This window comes from Urtica dioica, chromosome 6 (genome assembly GCF_054948205.1).
Source record: "Urtica dioica subsp. dioica isolate 48M chromosome 6, U.dioica_male_clone48M_v1_H2, whole genome shotgun sequence".
NCBI classification, from domain to species: domain Eukaryota; kingdom Viridiplantae; phylum Streptophyta; class Magnoliopsida; order Rosales; family Urticaceae; genus Urtica; species Urtica dioica.
Genome location: NC_142761.1, coordinates 5,368,675 through 5,389,351, shown reverse-complemented (window position 1 = coordinate 5,389,351; position 20,677 = coordinate 5,368,675). Strand labels below are relative to the sequence as shown.

The following is a 20,677-nucleotide window of genomic DNA, read 5'->3' as shown; positions in this document are numbered from 1 at the left end:
TAAAGAAGAGTTCAGTCTTGGTTTACATGGTTGAGTATTTGACCAAAATTAGACGAATCGATGAAAAAAGAGAAATGACTTTTTCGTCTTTTTCATCGGATTTGTTAAGCTTCAATTACTAGGTCCATAATCCCCGATTCGGCTTCGATAAAAACGAATAAGAACTCCCTGGTAATAATGAATATTATTATTACAATCTCACATCTGTAAATTGTTTAGCAACATTCATTCAGAAATTTGTTTAGTTGCCGAATTAAATATTTATTGTGGAGTTAATTATTTATTGTTGGATCAAGTAAATAATAAATTGAATTTTAAGTTGGGCCTTATGGACACTGTAAAATTCGAAATTCCTAGGTCCAGTACCAGTCTAAGTGGGCGCCTAGTATGAGTACTAATTACCCAATATTCTCTCTTTAATTAGTTGCTAGATTCGTGGTAACTAATTAAATAAGAGTGATAATAATAATGGTTAAGATATTCTCTCTCCATTAAATAAGGAAATAAGATATTGTCCTTTATTCTCTCCCATAATTAATTTCCTAATATCTAGGAGAATAATAATAGTAGAGATACTCTCTCCATTAAATAAGGAAATAAGATACTGTCCTCATTATTCTCAAATATCTAGATTCCTTTAATATATGAGAAAAATAAGGAAATATAATATCCTAGATTATGATCTGATGGATGAGAGAAAAAATAGGATTTGTAGTCAAGATCCAACGATTCATGCTTAACTACAAAATATGAAAGAATAAAGGAGCATAAAATATATCTAGGAGATTCCTAGAATATTTCATTTCTACCACTATAAATAGGGGTCTAAGAGAAAACAAAAATGAAAAAAAGCTGATAGCTAAAACTCCGACCAACTCTCCATGTGTTGGACGAAATTCTCTCTCTCTCTCTCTCCCTCGAAATTCGTTGATTCCATTCCCATAAAAAATGGTACGATGTGAAATCATAAATCAGAGTCGTAGTGAGATCCAGAGTGTGCCCACACTTTCTTCTTATACGTCCGGAGATTACGTTTCGGAAGACTAAGGTGTCATCGAGGCGTAAAGAAGGAGATCCCGAGTTTTTCAGAGACATCCCAGAGGTCTGATCGTAGAATACCGCTAGGAGGCTGAGACGAGACGAGAAGAAGACGAGGAGCTCGAGGAGATCCCAATTCAGAAAGCTTAAGGAGAAACTCGTAAGTTTTCGATAACTCGTCTCTTTAAATTGGTTGCTCGACAATAATGCTCTCATGATTAAATTAATTAAAAAAAACTAGATCTTGTTTTAATAACCTTTAAATTGATTAGCTTAAGATAGCATAATTAATTATCTATTACGCACTGTTATTAATTTTGGGTGCATAATCACCAACAAGTGGTATCAGAGCGATTGTTCATGTATGATACCAACCTGTTTTTCACCAACACATAAACGAAAAAAATTTCAAGTTAGTGCTCGGGTGGTATGAGTGCTCATACCACCCGAGCACAACATAAAATAAATTTCAAGAAATAATAAGTCTATGCTAATAAGTCAAGAGCAAAAAGACTTAGATGAAATTTCATAAAAAAATAAGTGTTAGCTCTTAGGGTATGAGCATACACGAAGGAAATTTCAAGTTAGTGCTCGGATGGTATGAGCACAACATAAAAGAAATTAAAAAAAAATAAAAAAATATCGCCTTTTCTGATAAGTAAAGAGAAAAAAGATTTAGATGAAATTTCATAAAAAATAAGTGTTAGCTCAAAGGGTATAAGCATACATGAAAAAAAATTTCAAGTTATTGCTCGGATTATATGAGCTCAACATAAAAGAAATTTCAAAAAAATATCAAGTCATTGTTCAAAAGTTAAGAGCAACAAGACCTATATGAAATTTCATAAAAATAAGTGTTAGCTCAAAATGTATGAGCATATACGAAAGAATGTTCAAGTTAGTGCTTAGATGGTATGAGCACAACATAAAAGAAATTTAAAAAGTATCAAGTCCTTTCTCATAAGTCAATAGCAAAAAGACTTAGATTACATTTCATAAAAAATAAGTGTTAGCTCAAAGGGTATGAGCATAAACGAAAAAAATTTAAGTTTGTGCTCGGATGGCATGAGCGCAACATAAAAGAAATTTCAAAAAATATAAAGTCTTTGCTCATAAGTGAAGTGCAAAGAGACTCAGATGAAATTTTGTAAATAAACAGTGTTAGCTCAAAGGGTATGTGCATACACGAAATAAATTTCACGTTAGTGCTCAGATGGTATGAGCACAACATAAAAGAAATTTCTAGAAATATCAAGTCTTTGCTCATAAGTCAAGAGCAAAGAGACTTAGATGAAATTTCGTAAAAAAACAAGTGTTAGCTCAAAGGGTATGTGCATATACGAAAGAAATTTCACGTTAGTGCTTGGATGGTATGAGCACATCATTAAAGAAGTTTAAAAAAATATCAAGTCTTTGTTCATAAGTCAAGAGAAAAAAGACGTGGATTAAGTTACATAAAAAATAAGTGTTAGCTCAAAGGGTATGAGCATAATCGAATGAAATTTAAAGTTTGCACTCGGATGATATGAGCACAACATAAAAGAAATTTCAAGAAATATCAAGTCATTGCACATAAGTCAAGCAAAAAACTTAGATGAAATTTCATAAAAAATAAGTGTTAGATCAAAATGTATGAGCATACAGGAAAAAAATTTCAAGTTAGTGTTCGGATGGTTTGAGCAGAACATAAAAGAAAATTTCAAATAACATCTAGTCTTTGCTCATAAGTCAAGAGCAAAAAAGACTTAGATGAAATTTCATAAAAAAAAAACAAGTGTTAGCTCAAAGGGTATGAGAATACACGAAATAAATTTCAAGTTAGTGGTCGGATGGTATAAGCACAATACATAAAATAACTTGCAAGGAATATCAAGTCTTTGCTCATAAGATAAGAGCAAAAAGACTTTGTTGAAATTTCTTAAATAAAAGTGTTAGCTCAAAGGCTGTGAGCTTAAACGAAATAAGATTCAAGTTAGTGCTCACGTAGTATGAGCACAATATAAAATAAATTTCAAGAAATATTAAGTCTTTACTAATAAGTCAAGAGCAAAAAAACTTAGATGAAATTTCATAAAAAAAAATAAGCGTTAGCTCTAAGGGTATGAGCATACACGAAAAATTTTTCAAGATAGTGCTAGGATGGTATGAGCACAACATAAAAGAAATTTAAAAAAATATCGTCTTTTCTCTTAATTAAAGAGCAAAAAGACTTAGATGAAATTTCATAAAAAAATAAGTGTTAGCTCAAAGGGTATGAGCATACACGAAAAAAATTTCATGTTAGTGCTCGGATTATATGAGCACAACATAAAATAAATTTCAAAAAATATCAAGTAATTTCTCATAAGTTAAGAGCAAAGACCTAAATGAAATTTCATAAAAATAAGTGTTAGCTCAAAAGGTATGAGCATATACGAAAGAAATTTCAATGTAGTGCTTAGATGATATGAGCACAACGTAAAAGAAATTTAAAAAAATATCAAGTCTTTGCTCATAAGTCAATAGGAAAAAGACTTAAGAGTATATTTCATAAAAAATAAGTGTTAGGTCAAAGGGTATGGATATAAACGAAAAAAATTTAAGTTAGTGCTCGGATGTTATGAGTGCAACGTAAAAGAAATTAAAAAAAAAACATAAAGTCTTTGCTCATAAGTCAAGAGCAAAGAGACTTAATTGAAATTTCATAAAAAATATGTGTTAGCTCATATGGTATGAGCATGCACAAAATAAATTTAAAGTTAATGCTCGGATGGTATGAGCACAACATAAGAGAACTTTCAAGAAATATCAAGTCGTTGCTCATGAGTCAACAACAAAAAGACTTGGATGAAATTTCATAAAAAAAGTAAGTGTTAGCTCTAAGGGTATGAGCATACACGAAAAAAATTTCAAATTATTGCTCAGGATGGTATGATCACAAAATAAAAGAAATTTAACAAAATATCAAGTCTTTGCTCATAAGTCAAGAGCAAAAACTACTTAGATCTAATTTCATAAAAAAATAAATGTTAGCTCAAATGGTATGAGCATACACGAAAGAAATTTCACGTTGGTGCTCGGATAGTATGAGCACAACATAAAAAAAATTTCAAAAAATATCAAGTCTTTGCTCATAAGTAAAGAGCAATAAAACTTAGACGAAATTTCATAAAAAAAATTTGCTCATAAGAATATGAAGTCGGAGCCTAGTGTTCTTCGTTAGGACAATTGTTTTAATTTTTGCATGTAGACGAATCTAATATGGCTCAATCGGCTTTTTAACTTTATAATTTGTATAATAGGGTTTTTTTTTATGTCTCCTGTGGGTGTGTATAGTTATATATAGTTAAATAAAATGCCACATGCATAATATCTTTAACATGGCTTAGTGTTTATTATTATTATTATTTCGATATTTATAATCAAGCTCAGATACGCGAGCTAGTATACTATAATAGTACTGTCTTTGCATAGTTTTGGGTATGATATATATAATTAAGGGGGCTTTGTGCATATCGTTAAGTGAGCTTTGTATAGCCAAGCCGTTGCATGTGTGAACGTAAATAATCTTATATCTCAAACAACATCTAAGTAGTGTAAGAGAAAACAAGTGAAAGTTCTGATTTTTTTTTTCACTAGTGTTGGCGTTCATTCTGATATTCAAGTTTATTTTGTGCTCATTGCTCAATTTGAGGTGATAATATTTAGTTCCATCTAATTGGAACCCTATAACTTTGCTGCTGTTCGTTTTCATATACGGTACTATCATTTAATGTAATTAAGGGTGGAGATAATTACTAATGCATCTTTTTGCAAGTATCTTTATAGAAATTGACGGTCATAACCAAACGAATGAATTTCCAATATCAGTATATACATATATGATTTGCTAGTCTAATCCACATATAGGATATATTTTCCGGAAAATCAAAGGAGAACACTTATTTCTAGCGAAAGTGTTGGATGCTTTTGCTTAAGAAAATGAAAACACATTTTTCAGTCGCGTCAAGGAACTAATCCGATCTCAATGGACGATGGCGGTTCCAGAAATGAATTAACAAATATGAAGCGACTTGTTGCAGCTGGCTTTTATTAAACGATGTAGCCGCTACAAGTTCAGTTATATTATTTTAAAATGTGAATCTAAACGGCACCAAATAATCTCGCTCTTTAGAGAGATAAAAAATTAAATTAGCCACGACTTATGGCAACTATATATGTCGTTCTATTGCTAAAGCCCGTAACTGTTGTAGTGTGCATCTCAATGACAATGGCGAGCACAAAAAATAGCAACGAAAAAGAAGAAGTTAGAATCGATGACAAAATTAAGGATTTAGATTAGAGTAAAACATAAGTTTAGATAATATCTTGGGGTACGATGGTAGTAGGTAGTAAGTCTTCATCAAATAAAAGAAGGGTGACAAAAAAACATACCATTTTTATCTTTTATGAACCAAACTTAACATATTTGTAGGTTTTAGAAAAACTTACCCTATTTTTATGAGATTTGTAAGTAACTAGGCCACTTTAAACATGTAATTTTGGATCTAGCCTATGTTTGACAATTTTTAGGGATATAGCCAAATGACTTATGTGGCAATAATTAAGGTCTGATTTGCCCTTATTTATTAACAATTTCGTCACTTTCTCTCTCCTATTTTTTTCAAATAATTTTTTTTGTATCAAAACTTAAAAAATTCATATTTTTCTCATACGAACTCGAAATTGAGTGATTTCAGATCCTACAAATACGTGGCGTCGAGATATTAAAAAATAGACCCATTGTGTTTGATGAAAAATTATGTTTAATGCATCATAGTTACGTTTCCATTTATTTTTTTGATAATTTCAAAAATTTACAGTTATTTCCATATTTAAGGTAATAACGTGATTTTTCTACATCTATGGTATTAAACGTGATTTTTCATCAAACACAATGGATCTATTTTTGAAGATCTCGGCGTCACGAATCCGTAGGATTTGGAATCACTCAATTTCGAGTTCATATGAGATAGATATGGTTTTTTTGAAGTTTTTATGTAAAAATAATGTAGGAAAAAAGTAGGAGAGAGAAGTGATGAATTTATTAATAAATAAGGGTAAATCAGACCTTAATTATTGTCACACAAGTCTGTTGGCTATTTTCCTAAAAATTGTGAAATATAGGCTAAAAACAAATTTCATAGTTTCATTTTGGTTATTTCGCTACACTGCCCTATTTTTATTTATTTATTTATTTATTTTTTTAAGAGATAGCCTTCTCTGTCTTATTCTAAATTTCATGTTATTAAATGAGTATCCAAATTTAGTGAATTTTATGTACATATGAGGTACGTAGTATTAGGAGAAGTAAAAACTTGTCATTATATAAAATAAAAATAAAATGCAATTATTGCCCTTTTATCTCTGCAGATCTGTGAACGACATGTCGTTTATATGTGAAGTGACATATACGTTTGGAGTGATGAGGACGTTTATAAAATGACATGGGATAAAAATATGGCGTTTGATATACGCATAGAACAGTGCCGTTGACTGAGAAGAAAAAGAAAGTCAACTGGTTTACTACGTAGTCTATACGTTACAGAACCAAAAAAAAAAAACACCCAAAATCCATGAAAACCCAACTCCAAGAATGTAGACTACGTAGTAAACCAGTTGACTTTCCGCCATATTTTTATCCTCTCTCTCTGGCGTGGTTCTATGAGAGGAGAGAGGGAGAGGGAATGACTCTCTCTCTCTAAAACCAGCATGAAGAAACCACAGCTCAAAACCCTACTCTCTCTCCTCGCCGTCCCGATCTTCCTTCTCTCCGTCGCTGCCGCCGATGACGCCGACGTGATGACCCGGCTGAAGGCGTCGATGAAGCCCTCGCCGGTGGGATGGTCCTTCGGCGAGCCATGCTCGTGGAAGGGCGTGAAATGCGACTCATTCGGCCGAGTCACCGCCGTCAATCTCGCCAGACAGTCTCTTTCCGGAACCCTACCGTCGGACCTCAATGCTTTGTCGGCGCTCACGACTCTCTCCCTCCAGGAATACAGATTCTCCGGCGCTCTTCCTTCCATGGCCGACCACGCTCAGCTCCAGGAGATCTACCTCGACGGCAACAATTTCACCTCCGTCGCTCCCAATTCCTTCCGCAGACTCACCAACCTCCAGAAGCTCAGCATGAGCAACAATAGCGACCTCTCTCCCTGGGGATTCCCCTCCGACCTCACCGACTCGCCGAGCTTGGCCACGCTCTACCTCGGGTCCTACAACATCGTCGGTCCGATCCCCGATATCTTCGGTTCGTTTTCCAATCTGCAAGATTTGAGGCTTTCGTATAATAATCTAACAGGCTCTCTCCCCCCGAGTTTCGCCGGATCTTCGATTCGGAATCTGTGGCTGGACAATCAGATTTTGGGACTTTCCGGTGAGGTCAGCGTTTTGGCCAAAATGCCCCAATTAACCTCAATTTGGCTTCACAAGAACCAGTTCACGGGTCCGATACCCGACCTCACGGCCCTGGAATTGCTCTCGGATCTCCAGTTGAGAGACAACCTCTTCACCGGCGTGGTTCCTCAGTCTCTTGCGAAGCTCCCGAGCCTCAAGACCGTCGCGCTCGCCAACAATAAGCTTCAGGGCCCGAGGCCGGTGTTCCCGGCCGGAGTAGTGGCTGAACTCAGCGGGAACAACAGCTTCTGCCGGGGCGTCGCCGGAGACTGCGATCCTCAGGTCTCGGCTCTGATCTCTGTGGCCGGGGGTTTCGGGTACCCGGTCCTATTAGCCGACTTGTGGAAGGGCAACGAACCCTGCGAGAGCTGGACCTTCGTGTCCTGCGAGAGAGACGGGAACGTCGTAACCCTCAACTTCATGAAGCAGCGTTTCTTCGGGACGATCTCTCCGGCTCTGGCGAATCTCACATCGCTGCGGAGCGTGTTCCTCAGTGATAACAACCTCACGGGACAGATCCCGGACGCCCTCACGAAGATGCCTCAGCTCAAAACCCTCGACGTCTCGAACAACAATCTCACTGGTATGGTTCCAAAGTTTCCGGCGAATGTGAGCGTGACCACGGCAGGGAACAGTCTGCTCGGGATACCGATCAGCCCCGGGAGTGCGTCCGCGTCTAGCCCCGGGACGAACGATACGAGCTCCGGTGGGTTGAATTCAACGAGCAATAAAGTCTCTGCGGGTATGGTTGCCGGTATTGTCATCGTGTTTGTTGTCGTCATGTTTGTGTTGTTCAAGTGCTACATCAAGAACTTGCACAGGCAGTTCAGGGGGATCGAGAATCCCGAGCTGCTGAGGCAAGTGACCATGCACAGGCAGTTCATTGAGTTGCAGAGCCAGAGCAATCCAGGCGATTTCAACGTTTTCGAGGTGCTGAGGCAAGTGACCAACAATTTCGGCGAAGAGAACATCTTGGGCAGAGGGGGATTCGGGGTCGTCTACAGAGGAGAATTGCCCGACGGGACGAAGATCGCCGTGAAGAGGATGGAATGTTCCAACGAGGACACGAAACGGATGAGCGAATTCCAGGCCGAGATCGCGGTCCTCACGAAAGTGAGACACAGGCACTTGGTCGCTCTCTTGGGGTACTGTATCAGCGGCAACGAGAGGCTTTTGGTGTACGAGTACATGCCTCAGGGGACGCTGACTCAGCATCTCTTCGACTGGGACGAGAACAAGCTCTCTCCTCTCACATGGAAGCAGAGGATCACCATAGCGTTGGACGTGGCGCGCGGAGTCGAATATCTGCACACCTTAGCTCAGACCAGCTTCATCCACAGAGATTTGAAGCCCTCGAACATACTTCTCAACGAAGACATGAGAGCCAAGGTCGCTGATTTCGGTTTGGTTAAAAACGCCCCCGACGGCAAGTACTCACTGGAGACTAGGCTGGCCGGGACTTTTGGATATCTTGCCCCAGAATATGCCGGTAATCACTCAATATAAATCATACATTATACTCATTCAAAATTAATTGATTAGTCAAATAGACAAAGTTTCGAGCCTTCAGCATAACAGCCAAAGTTACGTTGCCAAAATTGTTGATGAGACATGCATAACAAACAAAAAAAAAAGTACTGATGCGGTTACGTTTTTGCAAAATAGTCAAAGTTCGTTGTCAGAAATGTTTTTTTGAAACATTAATTAAACGTTTTGACGATTCGTATCAGCAATTTATCGCTTTCCCGATAAAAAGAAGTACTAATTGTGGTTATATTTGTTTGACAGCTACGGGAAGAGTAACAACAAAAGTGGACGTGTATGCGTTCGGAGTCGTGTTAATGGAGATAATCACGGGAAGGAAAGCTCTCGACGACACCGTCCCAGACGAGAGGTCTCATCTCGTCAGGTGGTTCAAAAGAGTCCTTGTGAACAAGGAAAACATCCCTAAGGCGATCGATCAGATTCTCGAGCTTGACGAGGAGACGCTGGAGAGCATATATAAGGTGGCTGAGCTGGCGGGCCATTGCACGGCCTGCGAGCCATACCAGAGGCCCGATTTGGGCCACGCAGTCAACATATTGGGCCCGCTCGTCGAGCAGTGGAAGCCCAGTCGCCAAGAAGAGGAAGAGAATGACTTCCATATGAGCCTCCCTCAAGCCTTGCATAGTTGGCAAGGCAGCGAACGGATGTTTAACGACATGTCTTTCGCTCAAAGACATGCCATGTATTTTACAAGTTTATAAATTGATATATTATGCAATATTATTCGGAAACAAACACAAACAATGATTGAATGAGTTAAAGAGAAATTTCGAAAAAAAATCTTGTATTGAACTTGTTTTTCCTTTCGCACAATAATAACAGTGCGGTTATTATTATGCTCTTTTCTCTGCCAAAGCCAAACAAAACACAATCTCAATCTCTCCCAGCTTTTGATAAAAGACTAACTGAAATCAAAACTATACCATCATGAAATCAAAACTCCAATATACTAACTGATTAACACATTTTGATAAAAGAAAAACAGTCAAAAGGCCATCAAACACAAGAACGTGATTAATCAATGAGATAAAATATCGTATTAAAAAATCGCTTGGTGTTTAACATTATTTGTTAGCTAAATTTGTTTAATTTATCAATTGATAATATGATAAACTCACCGCCATCAACAGAAGCAGCTCGGAAATTCGTGTACGAAGCACTTCTTGTGGACGATCTCGTCATACTCGCTCTTCGAAATCCACCTCTTAAAACATTTCATTCAAAATAGCCGAGCACATGTAAGCAAAACACCCAACCAAAATATAAATAAATAAACGAATGAATAATCTTAGTCAGTTTTGACCAATTCATACCTGCTAGAAGGACGACCTTGATCTCCTTGCTCGTCCTGTCGGCGATCCTTCCTGATATGCTGAGATTTTGTTCCCGTACAGATCCTCACTTTCTACGGTCCTTATGAGAATACAAAAGCACTCCTCAGAGTCCTAGCAAAGGATAATATTATACAAGGCATTTTGTGGAATACATGACAGTTAGAGAGACTGTTATGCAAACAGAGAAATTGCTTCCAAGAGGCACAATCCGTCAATATGAACTGTCTACAATAAATCATATACTTGCCGCAAAAATACTTAATATATTTTCAAAATCATATTTATAATAATTTGAAACTTTATAGTTGTAATCAATAAATAATTAAAATATGTATGATTTAATTTACCAAGTTTGTTTTTTTTTTTTTTTTTTTGAAGGAACGTGGTCGGCACCACGGCAAAATCTATTAAAAACCCTCACGTATGGCGGGGGAAAACCGTGGTTACATCGATTGAATATCATTAAGAACTTCCCGGACGGCGCAAGGCGGGACAAGCCCCGACCAACGCACCTCCGAGTTGACATGAAGAGCAAACCGAGCCAAATTATGGGCTACAAAATTACAAGTGCGGGGGATGAAGATAATACTAAACTCAAGAAAAGCTAGGGAACTTGCCTTAATATCCTCCAAGATGGTACCAAGCTCCGTCGTAGGAAAGACCCCATTCTTTAAAGCATGCACAACTTGAAGGCAATCGGAATGAACCACCACCCGTTGGCAATTGTAATCACTAGCAAGAGCGAGACCCCGGAGAATAGCGGAAGCCTCCGCAAGAGGGGGCGCTAAAACAGGGGCCTTGGCCGAGATCGCCGACGCCACCACCACCCCTTTATGGTCTCGAAGAACACACCCGGTCCCATATTGGCTGCGTTTGTTATCGATGGCTGCGTCAACACTCACCGCCATGACACCGGGTCTCGGAGGTGGCCAAGAATCGTAGGACTTTTAGCTGCCCATAGGAGAAGAGATCCTAATTGCCGCTCTAGGCTTCAAGGAAGTCTCCGGACCATTCCACAAGTGCCTCGGGTGACCACTTGGTTTTCCCGGAGAGCGTGTTATTTCTATGATTCCAAACCTCCCACACCAGCACGATAAAGAATTCAAGATTACTAACCTCAACCGACTCCATGACGTTGGAGAACATGGCAATGGCATCATCCCCGTGGGCTTCTTTAATAACCTCCCCGAAGCTAGTGAGATTCCACACCTTACGAACCCACCGACATCCCCAAATAGCGTGATGAACCGTTTCCGGGCCACCATGACAAAGCGGGCAGCGATACTCCTCGGAGATCTTGCGTCGGTGAAGCCACACATTCACCGGGATCCACCCTTTACACACCCGCCACGCAAAAAGCTTGACCTTCGGAGGAATCGAGAGCTTCCAAAGGGTATTCCACCATTTGGAGGACGCCAAAGGGTTAGACGAACTCGCCATCGGAGAGTTCAAGCTAGCACGCCAATACCCACTTTTGACCGTATACTCACCATCTTTGGAGAAATGCCACCGAAGTGCGTCGGCCACCCCCACCTTACTAGTCGGAATAGCAAGGATAGCTTCCGCACCGTCTCTCCCGAACATGTCTCGGACCAAGGCTTCATTCCACCCCCCGTCATAATTTTTTAGCTCCGCGACGCGCATATTCTCCGGAATAAATGGCGGATCAATGAGAGAGAAGCTATTCGGCCGGGGGATCCACTTATCCTTGATGAAAAAGACCGACTCCCCATCTCCCACTCTCTATCTCATCCCCGCGGTAATGATCTCTTTCCCCCAAACCAGCCCGCGCCAAAGACTCGACCCGGTCGACGAACAAGAAGCTCCGAGGAGATCCCCCCCGGATAGTAGCTTTCCCGTAACACGCTTTCAAGGAGGCTGCCCGGCCTACGAATGAGACGCCACACACTTTTAGCAACAAGGGCTTGGTTAAATTTTTCCAAATCCCGAAATCCGAGACCCCCCTCACTCTTGTGCTTTGTGAGAGCTTCCCACTTACTCCAATGAATTTTCCTTTCGTCACCACTACTACCCCACCAAAATTTTGCAACCGCTTTGTGAATGCCGGAAATGAGAGTCTTAGGTAGACGAAAACAACTCGCCGCGTAGTTAGGAATGGCTTGGAGGATCGACTTGATGAGCACTTCTCTCCCGGATTGAGAGAACCATATACCCCTCCAAGACTTAATTTTCGCCCAAACTTTCTCCCGGATAAAGGCGAATACCTCGATCTTCCTTTTGCCGGTAAGAGTAGGAAGACCGAGATAGTGTTGATGGCACTCTTTGATAGCCACTCCAAGACGCGAAGCAATATCTTCACTAACCTCTTCCGGAACATCCCGACCAAAGCTAATGTCGGATTTGGAAAAATTGACAAGTTGCCCTGAGGCCGCGGAGTAGGTCGCAAGACTCGTCAAAATCGTCTCACTTTCCTCAATACAAGCCCGAAAGAAGATGAGACTATCATCGGTGAAGAGAAGATGCGAGACCCGGAGATCGCCATGCCCGAAACGGACCCCCGTAATCGTTCCCCGCCTTTCCCCACTCTTGATGAGGCATGAGAGACCTTCCGCGCAAATAAGGAAGAGGAACGGGGAAAGCGGATCACCTTGGCGAAGGCCTCTTTCCGGCACTACCTTAGCACAAATCGACCCATTAATGTTGAAAGAGTAACTCACCGTGGTGACACATCTCATCACAATCTCCACCCAAGCCCCGTCGAATCCGAGCTTTAGCATCATAGCTTCAATGAAGGGCCACTCCACGCGGTCAGAAGCTTTGGCCATGTCGATCTTGAGAGCCGCAAAACCCCCATTCTTAAATCTCCCCCTCTTCATCGTGTGGATCCCCTCAAAGCAAACCATGATGTTATCGAAGATTTGGCGACCCCCCACGAAGGCCCCTTGGTTCTCCGAGATCACCACTTCCATGACATTCTTAAGCCTCGCCACAAGACACCGGGAAACAACCTTATAAATCACATTACAAAGGCTAATGGGCCGGAACTCACTAACCTTGTTGGCGTTCTCGACTTTAGGGATCAATGTGATGATAGTGTCATTGATATCCGAGATCGGACCTCCGTCGTTAAGAATACCCAAGCACGCCGTCGTAACCCGATCATCCACTATCTCCCAATTTTTTTGGTAGAAGAGAGCCGGAAAACCATCGCTGCCCGGCGCCTTGATCGCACCCATGGAGAACACCTCCCGCTTCACATCTTCCTTCTCGAATGGTCTAAGCTAATCCCGATTCATGGCGGGGGTAACTCTTGGTTCGACACCCTCCACCACCTTACCAATACACTCCGACGAGGGTCTTGTAGAGGTGAAGATCCCCGTGAAGTATGAGGAAATCACCTTTTCAAGATCCTTGCCTCCTTGCCTCCGAACCCCGAACTCGTCAATAAGCCCTAGGATGCCGTTTCTTTTCTTCCTCGCCGAAGCTCTACGGTGGAAGAGAGTAGTGTTTTTGTCGCCACACTTCATCCAAGCAATCCTACTCCGTTGACGCCAATACCGCTCGTCCTTCTCAACAAGAGCGTCAAGTTGTCGTTGATCCCGGCCTAAGTTTCCCCGTCCGTACCCGAGTCTCGAGTCCCCGACCCTCCGAACCACCTCTTTTTGCATCTCAATTTTGTCTCTCAACTCCGATTTCTTGCCAACTCCCCAGCTTGCAAGGGAGACCTTACACCGCCTAAGAGACTCCATGAGAACCGGGAGGCCGGCACACAAGAATCCCACGCGTTCCGTATTCGCTGCCCACAGCCCTCCTCTTCGCACCAAGCCTCCTCAAAGAAAAACCTTCTTGGGCCTCCTAGACTAGGCCTAGCCCGCTTCCCATGAGTTGACACAAGAAGGGGACGGTGGTCGGAACTCCAATATTCGAGATGGAACACCTTGGCTCTCGGAAAACGAAGTTTCCATTCCGGGTTGGTGACCAAGTTTTTCTTCAAAGCATGAAATTATAAATGAATATTAAGATATCAAATATTTCAACCATACATAATACTTAGACAGTTTAATTTTTGAGAGACTCTCATAATAATTGCAAATATTTCAAGGAAATATATAGTCAATGACATACTTTTAAGAAAAAGAAAAATTGACTTAAGTAAATAAAATGATATCTTTATATTCACATATCCCATTGACCGAGAAACCTTCTTAAAACAATGAAACTTCGTATTGGGAACAGAAAAATTTTCTTGATACACCTGTGTTTCAAGGTTCACCAAATCATAGGTCAGAGGCCATCAAAATAGCTCTTTCAAGTTAAAAAATGAGAATTAAAAAAAAAACGTTGATATACCTCATCAACCAGCAAAACAAGACCTTCTTTTTTTTGCATAACTCAACGGTATCACATTGTTTCTCTTCGGCAAGAACCTACACAAGACTCTAGAATATTACTTGAATGATCTAGTGAGAGACTACATGCACCCAAAAAAATTATTGCTTCAACAATGAATCCCTAGCTAACATGGTCAGTTGGGTTTCAACGGCTTATAACAACCAAAGCCCTGGCATTGATCCCCTTCGATTTGGTCGCATCAAGTTGCTTCTTTAGTTCAATGGCTTCACATCCCCAACCCGATGCTTCATCCGGACAGAAAAGGTACCTGAAACATTAAGAACAAACTTATCATGTTCAATCGACTGAACAATTATTAATGTATACATATATGCATAAACACGGAGATTTAACATACGAGAGTGCCACCGTGAAGGGTAATGGAAGCAAAGTATGAAGGGTCCCGAGGAATGGGATATAGAATTCTATCGTTCTCTGACCTCACCATCAATTGATCATCATATGAACCCGGAATGAGATATTTTAATTTTTTTAAAATTTTATTTTATTTTATCAGATATCTTACAATCAAACAATAAAGAAGCCATGCATGCTTCCAAAATCAAATCACACGTTGGACCTGAAATCAAAGAAAAGAAATAGATTTGTGCTTGAGAGAGAAGAAGACCTAAGTTTGTGGTTGAGGATGAGTCGTGAAGGGCAATACAGGCAAAGTAGGGGAGGTAGAGCTGGGGCAAAGGCAGAGCCGTTTCTAGTCGAAGCATTTATCTTACAGAATAAAGTTACCTGGTTTCCCTTACACTCGTGAAGTCCCAAAAGAGCTAACACAATGTCGACTGAATGGGAAAGTATCGTCGACGATGACCCTTTAAAAAGATGATACATAATTAAACAAATAAAAAAAATCTCTTTGATCTGCCTTGGCCTTACAAGATAATGGCTCAAGAGCTCAACATAAAAAGGAAAAACATCATTTGAAAGGTAATTAATTCATAGTAGAGTGTTAAGTAACACCGATTACTATATAAATAAATTAGAAACCAATTTTTCTGCCAAATTCTAATGTCGCTCCACTTTTTATAGTTGAGAAGATGATTCACAAGAAGAAACAAAGTTGATGATACATACACAGGAAGAAAAAAAAAGGTAATAAATTTAAAATAAAAATAAATAAAAAGATTGATCACCAATCAAACAAAATCAACAACTGCAAGCTTTTCTTTTTCCCTTCTTTCTTCATGTCATAAGTAAAGTATTTTTCCAGTTACCCTTTTTCGAAGAAAAGAAAAGAAAAAGAAAGAGACAACACGGATAGAAAACGAGCCCCGACTATGCTAACCGGATCTCCGAACCGAACTTTTGCCTGTAACGAACAGTGATGATGAGAGAAGCCATCATTTCACTGTAGCGGCAGATGTTCTCGAGCCTTTTGATCTCATAGTCAGTGAGTTTTTTTGGGGGCTATAGAACCGATTGCAGAGAGAGAGCTAGGGCTTCTGGTCAGAGAGCGTTAATTTTCGGGGAAGATATTAAAAGAGTAAGTGACGTGTCGAGTTAAGATTGGTTAAAAACAAAATGAATAGTCTATGAATAGTAAGCAATCATTCTGACTTATTATATTATATAGATATCTAATTTATTTTTCGATAGCAAAAATATATAATGTAACGTTTTAGTTGCACCGTAAGTCTCTAAGCCGTTAATTTAGATGAAAAAGCACATGCCAGTTTCAGATTTAATGAAAAAATTAATATTTTTCGTAAAACTAATCAAATATTAATTATATAATTTATTAATACAAAAAAATTCTAAAGAAAGTTTTTTTTTTATCGTCGTTAGTATACAAATATTATTAATTTTTTGTAAAAACTAAATAAAAATTAATTATATCATTTTATAATCCAAAAGAAATTATAAATGTCTCCTCATTGATTAAAAAAAATATTATTATGATTAAGGTTTAATTAGTTTCATAAAAAGTAGTGATATAATTAACGTTTAATAAATTTTAAGAAAAATTACCAATAAGGTGTATTATAAAATGATATTATTAATATTTAATTAATTTTAAGAAAAAAAATTAATGACTACTGTATATAAATGAGGAGATATATATTTTTTCTTTTGAATTGCTTTATATTATAAAATTATATAATTAATATTTAATTAGTTTTAAGAAAAAATATTAATTTTTTAAAATATGACACTGACAAGTGTTTTTCCATCCAACTTAACGGTTTACGTATCTACGGTGAAACTAAAATGTAATATTAGGTATTGTTGCCGCGAAAAAAAAAAAGATTTGTACGTAGAAGAGACTGTGGAACCATCCTAGGAATTTCTGTAAGTCCTCGAAAAGGAATCATGTTGGAAAGAATTTTTATCCAAACATTGATTTGCCGTGTATTAGCAGACGATATATATATATAGGCTCACGATGTCTTGCCATTCGAAATCAAGATATTGGTATTGGACTTGTCAATCGAAAAGTATGTAAGTATGATTTTGGAAAAATATTAGGTATTTTTGCCACTATTAACTCTAAATCATATAACATATATTTCATAAGAAACACCAAACAAACACAGACGCGTTAAAACGAATTGACAAAACAAACCGAAACAACAATTTTCAACGTAAAACCAAAGAAAAATTCGTTAAGGCTCAATTGCAATTTTTCTCCTAACCGTTTCGTAGATGGGAAAAATAACTTGCCGGTTGTTGGATAGACAATATGTGAACAACACATATTTACAATAAGTCACTATTATTCGCGAGTTAGCTCATTCTCTCCCTCTAAACTATTATATCACAAAAATAACTAATTAACTCACCCATTCCTCTCATGAACCTAATGACCCCCTAGTGACCTATTTATACTAAATTTTTTACAGTGAGATTGATTGAGCCTAACAGAAACATGGTCAAATCCAAACATTATTGAGGTTTACCTCATGCAATGGTTACGCAGAATACTTCACAGATACCGAAAGTAAATAAGAAGAAAAAAAGGAGGATTCAAACCTTTCTCATGTGTCCAAAGATGACGACACGCTGAACAGAGTTTTGGCTTGGATAAGGAGATGGTCTGAATCTGTACTCTCGCACTACTACAAATTCACATTTTTTGTGCGGAATGGTATTAGGTGCGACGTGTCGCACCTAAACGTTGCACCTAAGCATACTCAACAAATCACACCCAAAAATAAAGGGAAAAAAATATAGAACGGGAAGTTTTTATTCATACAAAATTATAAAAAAAAAAATGAAATACTTTGTACTTGGTCAATGACTCAAAGTTCCTTCATGAAACATGTGTGAATAAACCCTGTATCTAGCCATCCCACAGTGGTGCACCTGAGCACACATGACAAAAAAAAAATACAAATTATGATGTATTTATAATCAAGATTCCAAACTTGAATTGCCAATAGTTTCATGTCAAATCCACTCTAGTCTGTAATGATTGACATAATTGAAATTATGTTTAGTCAGAGACATTAAAAGTATGATGGATGCGTCAAAACTACTAAGGGTGAAGCCCTTTACTTTTATTGTAGTCAACACCTCTGGAAGTCGAATTAGAGTTTCCTTACTCATGCACGCAAAGAGAACCAATGTAGAAAGTTTTCAGCGAAACAGGAAGCTTGCCAAAAATACAGAAATGCGAACAGGGCCAAGATATCTCAGCACATTGTGAAACATGATGCTAGACAACTTGCCATACAAACTTGCAGTAAAAAATAAGCCAACATCACACGTAACAACAAACTCCCTCATTGGCTATTTTTTAGGCAAGCACTTCCAGAGCAGTAATCCAAGCAGAGACTAGTAATTAACCGGTCAACACAAATGACATTTTAACTACCTCTACCCCTGATTGCCTCAAAAACAGACCAAAGGCAAAGATAAACCAAAACAGAAGAAGGCACAAATTTGATAAACACACAAGAGTACTGAAACAAGGCAGCAAAAACAACTATCATCCAAAATAAGACAAGACTGAACACAAACACAAGAGGACGAAAGGCTGATCAACATACAACAGCCACGAGCAGAGTCTTACGCAGTACATACCAGAAGCAAGAACGAAAAGAACACAACCAACCATCATAATATCCACATAGTACAAATCAGAAACAAATCAAGTAGAGGGAGGAGGATCATAACCATCCTCATCATCATCTTCCTGTTCATTTTCTACCTCTTTATCTTCATCTTCCTCTTCTTTATAGTAGGAATGGCAACGGGTACAAGTCTGGCCGGGTCCTCTTGTTCCGTACCTGATTCGGTTTAAAAATAGACCCGTTACCCGAACCAGACGTGCACGATCGGCAAACTGAGAAACTATTTGTGTGATGTGTACGGTGTAACTCTCTAAACACTTTTTCAGATCACTTGAGTGTTAAAGGGTTGTGTGGGTTTTTTGTATTCATGATTGAAGATTAACGTGCATTGATATTTAAAGATTACCAAACATTTGGGGAGTGTTTGAGCGCGGAAGTGAAGAGAGCTCAGATTCTGGGGAAGCCTGATTTGAAATTCACGGGTAGGAATAGCAAAATGGCATTGAAACGTGGATCGTTCTGCATATAAGTCCATTGTTGTACTATTGACTACTTTTCATATAGTGGATTTCGTTTCCACTAGGCTCACTGCCCTCCAGAGTAGATGGCGTTGCATCAAACTGAGTTATCATTCTTTGTGTCATTTACTTTTATGCACTGTCTTTTATATAATACATCATTTGCATTGGAACAAATTGTCGCATACATTTATTCTACATTGTGTGCGGCATTACCCGTTTAAAGTGTTCGGGTCTCAGGTCGGGTAGACCCGATAGACCCGTTTAATTAATAGTGGTGAATTTAGTTAGCTAATTGGGATTTTTTTAATTAATTTTTCAAATCATAAACATAATTAAAAAACACTATATTAACAACTTATAATATTAGTCGAGTTGTAGTAAAAGCTTGAAATAACTTAATGTGTAAGGGATCAATTTTTAGTAAAAAACTATTTTTATAGTGTCAAGTTGTTTACAGACCGGGTCCCGGGTAAATGGTTACGGGTCCACGTATTCCGTTACCCGGACCTGCTAAAATCTTAACGGGTCTTACCCGTTTACCCGATAAGAGAGGGCCTTACGCGGCCCGTTTACACCGGGTAACGGGCCGGGTAATGGGTAACAGGTAAAATTGCCATCCTTACTTCAGATTCTTCTTCTTCATCTTTTTCTTCTTCAGCATGAGCATCTGTGGTGTCCTTAGCAAGATGGGCATGCTGGGAGGAGGAAGCACCATCAGTGCGAGCAACAAGGGTCATGACCTTGATCAACCCTTCACAGATAGCATTGTGACGAGTAAAGGTGAGATAATCTCCTGGAGAGTAGAGACCTCTTTGATTAGAGCTCTCAAGATGTCACAAGACACATACCAAGACAGAGGAGCCATATTGAGAGTTTCACTATAGCCGATAGATGTCGCAATAGAGAGTCTGACAATATCACGAGCATGCTTCCCTTCAAACAGTTTGTGACTGAAACTCAGTTCAATTGGAACATCTCCAACAACATCATAATCTCTTATGATATCCTTTTTTATGAGAGAGAAGGACTCCAGTGATCAATGAAGGAAATCTAATAGGGAGTTTCACAACATTTGACTCTGCATGTTTTACCATCTATCAAAGATAAATTCTCTCAAATCAAATGAGGAGTGAATACCTATCTGTTAGAGAAGATTGATGAGAGCAGGGGTGACACAAGACCCATGAGACGAATAAGTCCAGTTGGAAATCATAATCCTATAGAGGACTAAGTACTTGGCACTTAGGTAGGCAGAGGGAAACAATCTATTCTTTGGCCATTTCTTGTCGCCACGACCAGAAAGCTCATCCACAATACTCTTCACAGAGGGCAACCTATAGGCAGTTGTGATCCTATCATGACCAAGGTAGTCATTGATCACTGCTGGTGAGAGAGTGAAGCAGTGACCTCTCACGAACACCTTCCTGAAATCTAGTCTGTCAGG

At 39.0% G+C, this 20,677-nt stretch overlaps 2 protein-coding genes across 2 annotated transcripts; one reads left to right on the top strand and one right to left on the bottom strand.

Moving 5' to 3' along the window:
- The first annotated feature begins 6,700 nt into the window (after positions 1-6,700).
- LOC149393098 (receptor-like kinase TMK4) lies at positions 6,701-9,837 on the top strand. Its single transcript, XM_089617160.1, has 2 exons — positions 6,701-8,941; positions 9,241-9,837. The coding sequence occupies exons 1-2, from the start codon at positions 6,769-6,771 to the stop codon at positions 9,696-9,698; spliced, it is 2,631 nt and encodes an 876-aa protein (XP_089473286.1). The 5' UTR covers positions 6,701-6,768; the 3' UTR covers positions 9,699-9,837.
- A 937-nt stretch (positions 9,838-10,774) lies between these two features.
- On the bottom strand, positions 10,775-11,239 carry LOC149393097 (uncharacterized). The gene has a single exon (XM_089617902.1). The coding sequence runs from the start codon at positions 11,237-11,239 to the stop codon at positions 10,775-10,777; it is 465 nt and encodes a 154-aa protein (XP_089474028.1).
- Between the last annotated feature and the right edge of the window lie 9,438 nt (positions 11,240-20,677).

Excerpts from the sequence above, each read along its gene's own strand:
- LOC149393098 (XM_089617160.1), top strand. The coding sequence starts at position 6,769 with ATGAAGAAACCACAGCTCAAAACCCTACTCTCTCTCCTCGCCGTCCCG. Across the intron at positions 8,942-9,240 it reads TCTTGCCCCAGAATATGCCG|CTACGGGAAGAGTAACAACA; the intron begins GTAATCACTCAA and ends TTTGTTTGACAG.
- LOC149393097 (XM_089617902.1), bottom strand. The coding sequence starts at position 11,239 with ATGGCGGTGAGTGTTGACGCAGCCATCGATAACAAACGCAGCCAATAT.